Source organism: Prionailurus viverrinus, chromosome E2 (genome assembly GCF_022837055.1).
Source record: "Prionailurus viverrinus isolate Anna chromosome E2, UM_Priviv_1.0, whole genome shotgun sequence".
Lineage (NCBI taxonomy): Eukaryota > Metazoa > Chordata > Mammalia > Carnivora > Felidae > Prionailurus > Prionailurus viverrinus.
In genome coordinates this window covers 47130237-47141678 of record NC_062575.1, presented here as the reverse complement: position 1 = coordinate 47141678, position 11442 = coordinate 47130237, and the positions used below count along the sequence as shown (strand labels likewise).

The window sequence follows — 11442 nt, the reverse complement described above, 5'->3', positions numbered from 1 at the left end:
GTGTGCGAGTCCAGGTGTGCATGTGTGAGTGTCTGCCCGGGAGACTAGATGTGCGTCTGGGCGAACGTGTGTGAGTGACTGCGCGCTCCCTGGGCCCCACCTCTGCACCCGCTTCCCCGCGGGGTCCCGCGGGTCCCCGGGCCCGGGACTACGACTCCCAGAATGGCCCGGGCGGGCCCGCCCCGCCGTCGTGATTGGCTGTGGTCCCGGTGCTCCCGCCCCGCGGGAATGAATGGATGGGCGGCCTCAGCGCCCGCCCGAGCGCTGGGAGGACCGACCCGGCGGGGACCTGCTGGGGGCAGGACCCGGGGAGCAAGATGGCCACGGTCATCCCCGGCCCCCTGAGGTGCTGCGGGCCGGCGGGAGGTGGGGGAGGGCGCGCGGGCGGGTCTGCGCGGGCGTGTGTGTGTGGCGGCCGGGGGTGGGGCCGAAGGGGTGTCTGGGGGGCTGTCACCGTGGGCCGGTGCTGCGCGGGGGTGCGAATGTGTGCGATCATGGGTCTCTGGCAAGAACGGTGTCCGATGCGCTGCTCCTGGACGAGCGGAGGGTGTGGGGAGCTCGGAGTCCTCTTCGGGTCCTTTTCGGGGAAGGGGGTCATGTCCCGCCCGGCGACCCCCGGGGTTGGGGAGAGAGTGAAATGGCCTGGAGGTGCGGGAGCCTTGGTAAACTTGAGTGAAGCCCACACTACCTTTGTCTTGGCGTGTGGACTGTGTGTCACTTGTTTGTACTGTTATTTTTTTGTTTTTTTGTGTGTGTGTTTTTGGATATGTGTGTGGATATGTGTTTAATATCTTTCAGTCTACCAGGTATCTTGGGATATTTGGGTCTTTGAGTGTATGTACATGTCCTTTGAAGCCGCATCATTTGTGTTCTGTGTCTGGATTTGTAGTTGTGCGTGTGTTTATGTGTACATTTTTGTGTGAATATGGGTGGATTTGTCTGTTTCTATATTGTATATGTGTATATCTTTGTGTTTGGATATGGGGTGTTTTAGATGTTGGTTTCTATATCGTGTATCTTTATGATTGTGTGTACGTGTGTGTCCTGTGTGAATCTGTGCGATTTCTTTGTATAGTGTGCCTGGACATTGTGTGTGTGTGTGCGTGTGTGATTTGTTTGTGTTGTGTCTTTAGATATGTGTGTAGGTGCTCATGTGGGTAGTTTGTTTTAACACTTCTTCTAACATTTGTGTATGTGTGTGTCTTTGGTTGCATGAGTGTGTGTGTGAAGTGTGGTGTCTGTGATCTGTTTGCATGTTGTGTGTCTTTGTGTGGGTGCTTTGTTTATGTTGTGTGTCTTTGGATATGTGATGTGTATTTGTGCGTGGATATATGTGTGTTGTGTCTGTCCCACACTATGTATCTGTGATGTTTGTGTTTTTTTCAGTAGATATTTGTGTGTGCAAGTATGTGAGATTTGTCTGTTTCTCCTTTGTGAGTTTTGGGATATGTCTCTCTTTGTGTGTGAATCCTGTGTGATTTGTTTGTGTTGTGTATTTTGATATGTGCACGTATGGATGGGTCTTGGTGTATTTTTGTCTGTTTCTACATTATGTCTGTGTATCTACCGGTTGGCTCCGGGCCTGCTTGGGTCTCAGGTTGGGGGCTCCTGAGTCCAGGAGCGACAGGAGGGGAGAGACTGGAGGAGTCGGATCACCCATTCCCGAGCGGCGCGTTGAGGGAGGGGTGCTGGACGACCCGGCGCTCCTGCCCTTGGTGACAGCCACTCGCCCGCTCGCTCGCCCTCACAGCCTAGGCGAGGACTTCTACCGCGAGGCCATTGAGCACTGCCGCAGCTACAACGCGCGCCTGTGCGCTGAGCGCAGCCTGCGCCTGCCCTTCCTCGACTCGCAGACCGGCGTGGCCCAGAACAACTGCTACATCTGGATGGAAAAGACCCACCGCGGCCCTGGTACCCGCTGGGAGGGCAGGGGCGGGGTGGGGCGGGGCGGGGCAGCGGCTTTGCGGCGGAGTTCTCGGTCCTCACCGCCCTCCTCACCTGCAGGTCTGGCCCCGGGACAGATCTACACGTACCCCGCGCGCTGTTGGAGAAAGAAACGGAGACTTAACATCCTGGAGGACCCCAGACTCCGGCCCTGCGAGTACAAGATCGGTGGGTGGAGCTCCATCCTGTGCCCGGGGTGGCCCCAGCCGGGCCCGGGGCAAACGCTGATCCGTGTGTGGTGACGCCTGTGTGGTTCTGAGCATTTGCCTTTATTTTCCTTCTAGCGAGTGTCTGCAGGTGTGTGTCTGGCTGTAGTCCAGACATTCTCCAGTTTTCCCTGAGTGACTGCTTTGGACTTGGACATGTCTTCTCCTACTGGGGCCCAGGTGTATTCCGGGCCCGGTGCTATCTGTTAGGTGCCTAGGTGGCTCCTCCCCGGTGAACTGGGATGTGTTGCTGTGCGGCTGTCTTTCTTCCTGTGGGCGCCTGAGTGTGTGTGCATGTGTGAGAGTGTCTGGTGGTAACCTTTGCGTCGGTAGTGGAGTGGATGTAAGTATCTGTGTCTCTTTCTAGGTGTTTCCAAGGACATTAGAGGGTTCGTTTCATCTCATGTGTGTCTGGTCTCCCAGAGTGTCCGGCCGTTTCTGGGTGTGTCTGAGTGCATCGGGGTGTCTGGTGTCTCTTCTTTGGAGTGTCTGGATGCTTTGGAATGTCTGGGAGAATCTCTTCCCCTAGTATCTGGTATATCAGGTGTATCTCTGCCCATGTGTGCTGGTCCAACCAGACCGTCTGGCCTTATCGCTTCTTGAATGTGACCAGTACTATTAGAGTCACTGGCTCTTTCTCTTCCCTCGTCCTCTGTGTGGGTCCAGGTATATTGAAGTGTCCATCTGTGTGGGTTTTTTTTTTTAAGTTTGTTTGTCTGTTTGTTTATCTAGAGAGTGCCCACACGGGCTGGGGAGGGGCGGAGAGAAAGCCGGAATCCCAAGCAGGTACCCTGCCACCAGAGCAGAGCCTGCTGACCTAAGCCGATCAAGGCGCCATGGAGTGTCCATCTGGCTGTCTTTCTGGGTGTGTCTGATTCCCTCAGAGGCGCCGTGTGTGGCTCCCCTGTGTACGTCCGTGTGTGTCCATCTGAGTAGTTCTCTCCAGATGTGTCTGTCTGTATCTCCCCTGTGTGTGTCCACATGTCTGGTAGGGTCTGGCTGGGTGTTCCTTACGCGGACCTAGGTATAGCTGACGATTTGGTGTCTCTTTCTGATTGTCTCTGGGTGTATCCCAGGGTTTGGATATGTTTCCTCTACGTGACTGGGTGTATCTGAGTGTCTGGGTGTATCTCCTCCTTTGTGTGTCTGGCTGTCTCCAGATGATCCGTCTGTATCTCCCATGTGTACCCTGTTTGAGAATCTGTGTTTCTCCACGTGCATCCAGGTGTAAGCGAGGGAGGGTCTGGCGTGTCTCCGTCTGAGTGTGTCTGAGCGGATCCGAGGGCCTGGCCGTGTCTTTCCCAGGTCTCGGCCTCCTTCCCAGTATGCGTGATTGAATCTTTGAGTCTGTTGCTGGTCGAGTGTGGGAACACCTCTTTCCTGAAGCAAAGGGCATGGCTCCCCAACCTGGGCAGTTTGAGAAATCCTCCAGGGACAACTTCCCCACTTGACTTCCCCACCGTGGCCTTGTCCCCAGATTGTGAGGCACCCCTGAAGAAGGAGGGTGGCCTCCCCGAAGGGCCTGTCCTTGAGGCGCTACTGTGTGCTGAGACAGGGGAGAAGAAGATTGAGTTGAAGGAGGAGGAGACCATTATGGACTGCCAGGTGGGACCACCCCTCAGGGGCCCCGGCCGCCTTGTCACCCCCGCCACCTGCCCTGACGCACCCTGTTCCCGCTCTCCGATCTCCCCTGGTTCCCTAGGGCCTTTGGGCCTCCTAAGTCGCATCCTTCCACACCTCATCTCTGTTCGGAAGACCTCCCTGCTTGCCCTGTGCCCCCAGTCTCCAGCTGTGTCCGCAACTCCCACAGAGAAGGACAGCATCCCCCATTTTCTTGACCTCAGTCTCCCTTCTGGTGTCCAGAAACAGCAGCTGCTGGAGTTTCCACATGATCTCGAGGTGGAAGACTTGGAGGATGACATTCCCAGGAGGAAGAACAGGGCTAAAGGAAAGGTATCACCCCCAAATCTTTCTCCCTCACCTCTCTCCTCAGTGACGGATCCCATATACTGAGCGTTTATCGTGGTCAGACCCTAACCCAGTTTGGCCTCACTGAATTCCCAGAGCAGCCTGAAGGGGTAGAGGATTTTATACCCATCGTACAGAAGAGGACGCTGAGGCTCAGATATATGAACCCATTGGCAAAACAGAGATTGTATAGTGGGTCAGAGCCTCCTTCACACCCATGAGGAAGCCTCTGAGAGGTCAAGGGGGTTACTCGAGGCCCAGAGTCAGGAAGTGGCAGAGCTGCGGTTCACCTTTCAGGCTCCAGTGATGAAAACTCTTTCAGTTGCCTCCCTTCTTGGCCCCTCATCCCGCCTCTTCCCCCAGGCATATGGCATCGGGGGTCTCCGGAAACGCCAGGACACCGCATCCCTGGAGGACCGAGACAAGCCGTATGTCTGTGATAGTGAGTCCTTCTGAAGAGGGGGAAAGAGAGAGTGGGGCCTAGGGACCTCTCCCCTGCTGGCCCCCTCCCTCCTGTTCTAGAGCCCGGCGGGAGGGGATGCTCAGGCCTCTGGCAGAGGGGGGAGGTGTGATCCCCGAGGCCAGGGTGGAGGCCGCATGGGCTGGGAGGGCTGACCGGCCCTCCCTGCTCGCTCTCCAGTCTGTGGGAAACGGTATAAGAACCGGCCAGGGCTCAGCTACCACTACACCCACACCCACCTGGCTGAGGAGGAGGGGGAGGAGAACGCCGAGCGCCACGCCCTGCCCTTCCACCGGAAAAACAACCATAAACGTGAGCAGGCAGGCGGGCTGTGGGGTAGTGAGGGGCCCCGGGAGTGGGGGCTGAGGAGCCTGGGAGGGAGGGGGCACATTAGACATTTCTGGAAAATCTCCAGCTCAGCGGTCCCCTCCCCCCACCGACCATGGGGATGCTGGCTCTGGGGTTGCCATGGCAACCAACCATCTCTCCCTCGCTCCCGGCCGGGCGTAATATTTCTGGGTCTGATTTATTGTTTCAATTAGAGCTTGGGGAGGGGGGTGATAGATGACTCCCCTCCCTCTCTGCCTCCCGTTCTCCCTTTTCTGCTAAGCTTTGGCTGAGGGGCAGGGTCTGTGGCCTGGGAGCCCTTGGCGCCTGCCCGTGCCAATCTCGTGGCAGCCCTGACAGCCGAGGGATGGGAGAGGGCTCGGGAGAGGCTCCGCCAGCGGAGAAACTGTCTTCACACCCACCTCTTGGTGGGAGAGGGCGGTCTCTTCACCCCGTCCCCACCACGCACCGGGCACCTCTGTGTTCAGAATTTTTCTTGTGAACATCCGTCTGTTTGCATATCAGATCTTGGCCAGTGGTACCCCCAGTTTTTATCTAGTCGGGGCTTAGTTGGCACTGGTTGTGTGGTAGAAAGGGGAAGCAGGGGGGCTCTTCCTAAAGCTGTTATTTGCCAGTTTTGCCTAATAAAGAGTGAGTTGTCCTCAAAGAGATCGGGGCTCCTGATGAGAATTATTTGGGCTCCCATCCCCGTTCTGCCGCGGCCACAACTTGGGGTAGCTACTCTCTCTCCTTACCTCCCCCATGCCTGGATAAAGGGGTCCACCCCGGGGCTGGGGCTGAGGCTGGGGGGCAGGGTGGAGCCTTGCCTATGGTGAGAGCCCCTCTCTCTGTCCCCCCAACCCCAGAGTTTTACAAAGAATTGGCCTGGGTCCCTGAGGCACAGAGGAAACACACAGGTAGGGACGCCTCCCTCTGCCCCGACTCGTGCAGCAGCCTTTGAGTAGGTGCCCCCGCCCGCCTACGTCAACCCCCCCACCGCCTGCTGTCTTTCAGCCAAGAAGGCGCCCGATGGCACTGTCATCCCCAACGGCTACTGTGACTTCTGCCTGGGTGGCTCCAAGAAGACGGGGTGTCCCGAGGACCTCATCTCCTGTGCTGACTGTGGGCGATCAGGTGATACCCTCACCTGAGGTTGCTGGGGGCCCGGGTGGAGGGGACGCCAGGAGTCCCGATCTGGAGGCTGGGAGGCGGAGAAGTGCGGCCTGGGGCTGGGGGGATCCAGAGCTGGTGGAGTGGACTCAACTGCTGAGGACCTTGGGAAACTGGGAGGGGGAGGGGCGGTCAGAGAGGCTCTGGGAATAATGGGATGCGGTCGTCACGGCGTTGCCGGTCGTAGCACGTGCTTAGCATGGCACGAGGGGCAGTGAAAGGTGGTTGCCAAGGCATTGTGGGTAGGGAAGCGTGATAGTGAGTAATGGATGGCCGTTGCCTGGGCACTGTGGATAACCGAGGGCGCTTGCCATGGAGTTGCGGTTAGTGGGATGTGGTTTCCCAGGGTGGGCTTGTAGGTAATAGACTGTGGTTGCCTCAGCACGGTGGGTAATGAATTGTGGTTGTCATGGTAATCACGGGGAGTGCGATAGGGTTGTCACGGCAACGGGGTAGCGTGGAACGTAACTTGTGGCACCGGGTGGCGGCTGAGGGGGTCTCCGCACTGGGGTAGTGCGACGGCTGTGGGCTCGGCGTCGCGCGGTACCGCCGGGAACACTTCGGTCGCTCGCCCGTCCTGGGGGACGGGCGTTGGGTCACAGGGAGCCCAGAGCGTGGGGACCCCACTGCGGAAGGCGGTTGCCATGGCGCCGTGGCTGGGAGGACGTGGCTGCCGCGTTACTGTGGTTAACAGAACCTGTCGGCCACTCTGCTGTGGGTAATGGAATGTGGCTGCCTCAGCACAGCGGCTAACAGAATGTGGCGGCCCGGGTGTTGTGGGTGGTAGAAAGTGGTTGCCACAGCACTGCGGGTAATGGAATGCGGTTGCCATGGTATTCTGGGGAGCAGAATGTGGTTACCATGGTGGCTGGTAGGAGACTGGTGGCCACGGTCGCGGCAGCGCTGCTTGCGGTACGGTCGCTGGGCACCGTGCGCGGGGTGGGGTCGGGCTGTGGGCCACGGGAGCTCCTCCGGCCCTAGGACCCAGGGGTGGGGGCCGAGCCGTCTCCTCCCCGGGGGGTCAGTCACCACCGGGGGCGTGATGAGCCCTAACTGCATCCCTGCCCCTTGGCCCCCAGGACACCCCTCATGTTTACAGTTTACGGTGAACATGACGGCGGCCGTGCGGACCTACCGCTGGCAGTGCATCGAGTGCAAGTCCTGCAGCCTGTGCGGCACCTCGGAGAACGACGTGAGTGCCCGCCCGCCTCCCCTGGGACATGCCCCCAGGTGGCCTCCCGTCCGGCACCTCCGCCTCTGCCAGTCGGGCCTAAAGCCTTTCCCTGGAGCCCCTCCCTGGTGAACACTAGTAACCTGTATTATTATTATTGCTTAGTGTCCATTAACTGAGCCCGGCACTTAGTGCTCCTCATCTCTCTGACTCCTCCCAACCACCCTCCGAGGTAGGTGCTCTCGTTCCCACTCCGCAGAGAAGACACTGAGCTCAGAGAGGGGACATGACGTGCCCGAGGTCACGTCTAGGAAATTAGTAGAGCTGGGAACCGAACCCAACGTCCATTGCTTCCAGAGCTGGTGTCAGACCATCTCGGTGGCGTTTGAAGTGTTCCACAGAATCTATAAAACCCAGACTGCGAGTTGCAAACCGGCCGACCACAGGGGTGTTTTGCTTGGCCAAGCAGGGTTTCGCAAAGATTCCGTGATGCGAAGCCCGTCTCGGAGCCCTTTCTCGTGGGAGGGACCGCCTTCCCCGGCCCCTTTGACCTACCCCTGCCCCAGCCCCCCACCCCGGTTTCTGGTGCCCGTGCCCCCAGGGTGCCAGCTGGGCGGGTCTCACCCCCCAGGACCAGCTGCTGTTTTGTGACGACTGCGATCGGGGTTACCACATGTACTGCCTGAGCCCCCCCATGGCGGAGCCCCCGGAAGGTGAGAGAAGAGGTGGGCATGACCCCGGGGGCGGGTGGGTCGGAAAGCTGTCTTCCGGCTGGTGAAGACCAAAGACCGTGTCTGCTGGCTGGGAGGTTGGGTCAGCCTCTTGGGGACCCGGGCCTAAATCCCTGTCCTCTGGCCACCCCCACAGGGAGCTGGAGTTGTCACCTCTGTCTTCGGCACCTGAAAGAGAAGGCCTCTGCCTACATCACCCTCACCTAGGCCTGGCTCTGGCTCACCCGGACCTCTGGGGTGGTGCTTACCTATCTGCCTCTCGGAGCTCCTCCACGCTCTCTCCGCCCTCAGTGCCCCACAGTGGAGGGGACAGGGGAAGCCCGAGAGGGGGCGGGGCCACCCCCTTCCCTCTGTGCAGGTGGAATGTTTGCCCTGTGGGTTGGTGGGCCCAGCAGGGCCCCTCTCCCTTCCTCCCTCCTTCCCCATCCCTTGGCGAATGGGCACCGGGGGCTTCTGCTCCCCTCAAAGCCATACCCCGCCTCTGGGCGGGCATGAGGGGTGGTAGATGCCAGCCCGGGGCACGGACACAGCGTTTTTCTAAAGAAAAAGTCAAAAAGTTAAAAAAAAAAAAAAGAAAAAAGAAATTAATATATACAGAGTCCTATAAGGCCTGGCTGGGTGGAGGGCGTGCTGCCGAGCGCATCCACTGGGCACCGGTCTATGCCAGCTTCCTGCCTACCAGCCCCACCCCCCAGTTTCTGGAGTTGCAGCTGTCCCACCTCCTCACCCAATGTGGGCACCATCCCCCTTCGTGCCCAGGGCAGGTGGGTGTGGTGTCCACCCTCGCCCCCTCTTGGTGCCCACCGTGGATACTGCATGACGTGAACCATGGTTTTGAACTCCGTTCCTGCTCCCTCCCTGAGAGCCCCACCCTGCCCGCTCTGTGCCTGCCGCCTGCCCTGGCTGGTGGGCGTCGGCTGGGGGGGCAAGGCGGGCAAGGCGGGCCCCTGCCCAGCGCCTGCTGGAATGAGAAGCACAGACTCTACAACGGACTAGTTTTTCCCCCTTCCCCTGCTCCAGTTCCCCACCGGCCAGGCCGGGCTGCCCCCTGCCACCCTCGCTGGCCATTTTGGGGGTAGCGAGGGGGCGTGGTTGTTTCTTGTGGTTGTGTGTGTTTGTTGTTCGGGTTAAAAAAAAGGGAAATTGAGACTGCAAGTGGGGGGAGGTGGTGGGTTTGGGGGGGTCTCCCCCAATCCAGGCATGCCCCCCCCCTTGTAAACGAGTCTCCTTTATTGCCTGCCTCTGCTGTGAATTAACTTGTTCTGTGTATTAAACTGGGCCTGACCCCTCTGCCCACGACTGCCTCGTTCTCCAGGCTGGACTGGGGCACCACCAAGAAGGGGAGATGGGGGCCTCCTAGGGGGAGACTTGACCAAGGTTAACAGCTGGAGCCGGCCCGACCTCCATCTCCCTCCATCTCCCCCCTGCACCCCGCCTTTCTCTGGCTTTGTCCCAGCTCCTCCCAGCCTCGCCGGGAAAGGAGAGGGGGGATGGGGTGGAGGGGGCTCCCGCCCAGCCAGCTGTGGTTGCCCTGGCAACGGACTGCTGCAGCTGCAGTGAGCAGCAGTGAGGGGGGAGGCGGGAGCTGGGGCCTGGGGGAAGGGATGGAAAGATGAAGAGGCCGCCCCTCCCGGGCTATGGTAGGTGGTGGGGGTGCCCAGAGCACCTCCTCTGGGTCCCCAGAGTGCCTCACCTGGGGTCCCCCATCCGGATGTGGGGCAAAGAACGGAGGGGAAAGGACCAAGGAGAGAATGACACGCACATGAGGTTGGGCGGGAGGCAGATTTGGGCGAGGTGGGATGAGGAGAGAACCAGGACACTGAAAGATCAGGAGAGACACAGAGCCACACATTTATAGAGAATCAGAAAAAGAGCAGGAGAGGAAAGAAATAGATCTGGAGAGAGAGGTAGATGAGTGAGCCACAGGAGTGATGGGAGCGGGGAGAACAGAAGAGAGATGGAGATTCAGTGGGAGAGGGAGACATCAGGGAGAGAGAAGGAGGAAGGAGCCGGTGATTTAGGGAAGCGGGAGAGATTCGATGAGGGGAGGTAGAGAACCAGGGCACATAAATTAGGAGAGAGGCCAAAGAATAAGAGGGAGGCACATTTGGGGTTAGAGAGATACAGTCAGGATCCAGGGACAGGCCAAGTCTCAGGACAATGACACAGAGATGAGACTTCGTGGGAGAGGAGGACAAAGAATTTGGGGGGACAACAGAGAAACGTGGAGAGAGCCAAAGGTATAAAGGATTCAGAGGTTGGCTGGGGAAGAGAGCCAGGGGTGATGGGAGGGAGAGAGATGGGGGGAGGGTGCAAGAGGGCACTCGAGGGATGGCCGAGGAAGTTGGAAACTGGGGCAAGATCAAGATGGGGAAGGGACCAGCAGGGCACAGTGTGGGTGCGAGTTGCGGGGCGTTGGACGTTGGTGTGTGTCACAGGCTTCAGGAGAGAATGTGAGAACAGCTTGTTCCATGGTTCCCATGCCGGTTGGGGGAGGGCCGAATGGGGAGGAGATGGGGCCTCAAGAAGGGCGGAGACTGGGAGAGTGTCTGGAACACTCTAGAATTTTTAGATGTGGAAATAGCTGGTCCACCTCCTCTGGAAAAAGGATGTACACCCGTTTTGGAAAAAGATATTTTTTTGGGGGGGGGAGGGGAGAGGCTGACTCAGAGGAGCATCAGGTTTTAGCTCAGAGATGGAACACTCCATGACAGGTAAGTAGGTGGGGTGGGTCAGGAAGATCTAGCCACCTGGCCAGCCCTGTCGAGAGGCTGGGCCGCTTCTCAGATCCGGACTTCCCACAAGAGTCCAGACCTTGGATTTTCACGTGGAATTCTGAGATTCAGAAAATTCTGAGAATCAGGTTGGACCCTGATCCCCAGGTCAAACCGCAAGTTCACCAGGGCAGATGCAGATCCAGGCCAGGAGTTTAAGGCCTCTCCCCAGCTAGGAGAGCCCCTAGAGGGAGGCCTGACCCAGGGGTGCGGTCATGGGACACCCCCACCTCACTGTGCTCCCCTTGGCCTGGAAGCAGGGGCTGATTTGCACCCGAAACCACCAACCAGTTGACTGGCAGCGGGAGGCCTACTCCCACCGATGGGGGCGGGGACATGCAAATAAGCCAGCACCAGGAGGGTGTGGCCTGGGGAGACCGCAGCCAAAGGAGACAGGGGCCCCTTGGTTCTTTCTGAGTTCGCTTTCAAAGGGCAGATTTACCAAGCTGGAAATCCGGCTTTATGGCCAACCTCCAGATTTTTAAAAGTTTGACCACTAAATCTAAAACCAGCGCAACTCCGTGGGCTAGGTCTGGCTTTCTGGCCTCCAGTATATGACTTCTTCAGTAGAAGCTCCCTTTTTAACTTAAGGACTTTTTACATTCTCAGTGTTGGATTCCTGTCATTTGGGTTTCAAGGCTGGTTCTTAGGGAAGTGTGTGTGTGTGTGTGTGTGTGTGTGTGTGCGCGCG

The 11442-nt window shown here is 58.5% G+C and overlaps 1 protein-coding gene across 2 annotated transcripts; it reads left to right on the top strand.

Moving 5' to 3' along the window:
• Positions 1–236: 236 nt before the first annotated feature.
• On the top strand, positions 237–8418 carry DPF1 (double PHD fingers 1). Of its 2 annotated transcripts, none has more exons than XM_047834800.1 (12): positions 237–346; positions 1751–1911; positions 2005–2112; positions 3628–3755; positions 4014–4103; positions 4482–4560; positions 4759–4890; positions 5772–5822; positions 5920–6039; positions 7155–7267; positions 7848–7959; positions 8114–8418. In XM_047834800.1, exons 1-12 carry the CDS (start codon positions 237–239, stop codon positions 8182–8184), a joined length of 1275 nt encoding a protein of 424 aa, XP_047690756.1. In that variant the 3' UTR covers positions 8185–8418. The 2 variants fall into 2 exon arrangements, with proteins under 2 accessions (XP_047690756.1, XP_047690757.1); XM_047834801.1 differs by having other exon boundaries at positions 256–346; positions 7878–7959.
• The last annotated feature ends 3024 nt before the right edge of the window (positions 8419–11442 follow it).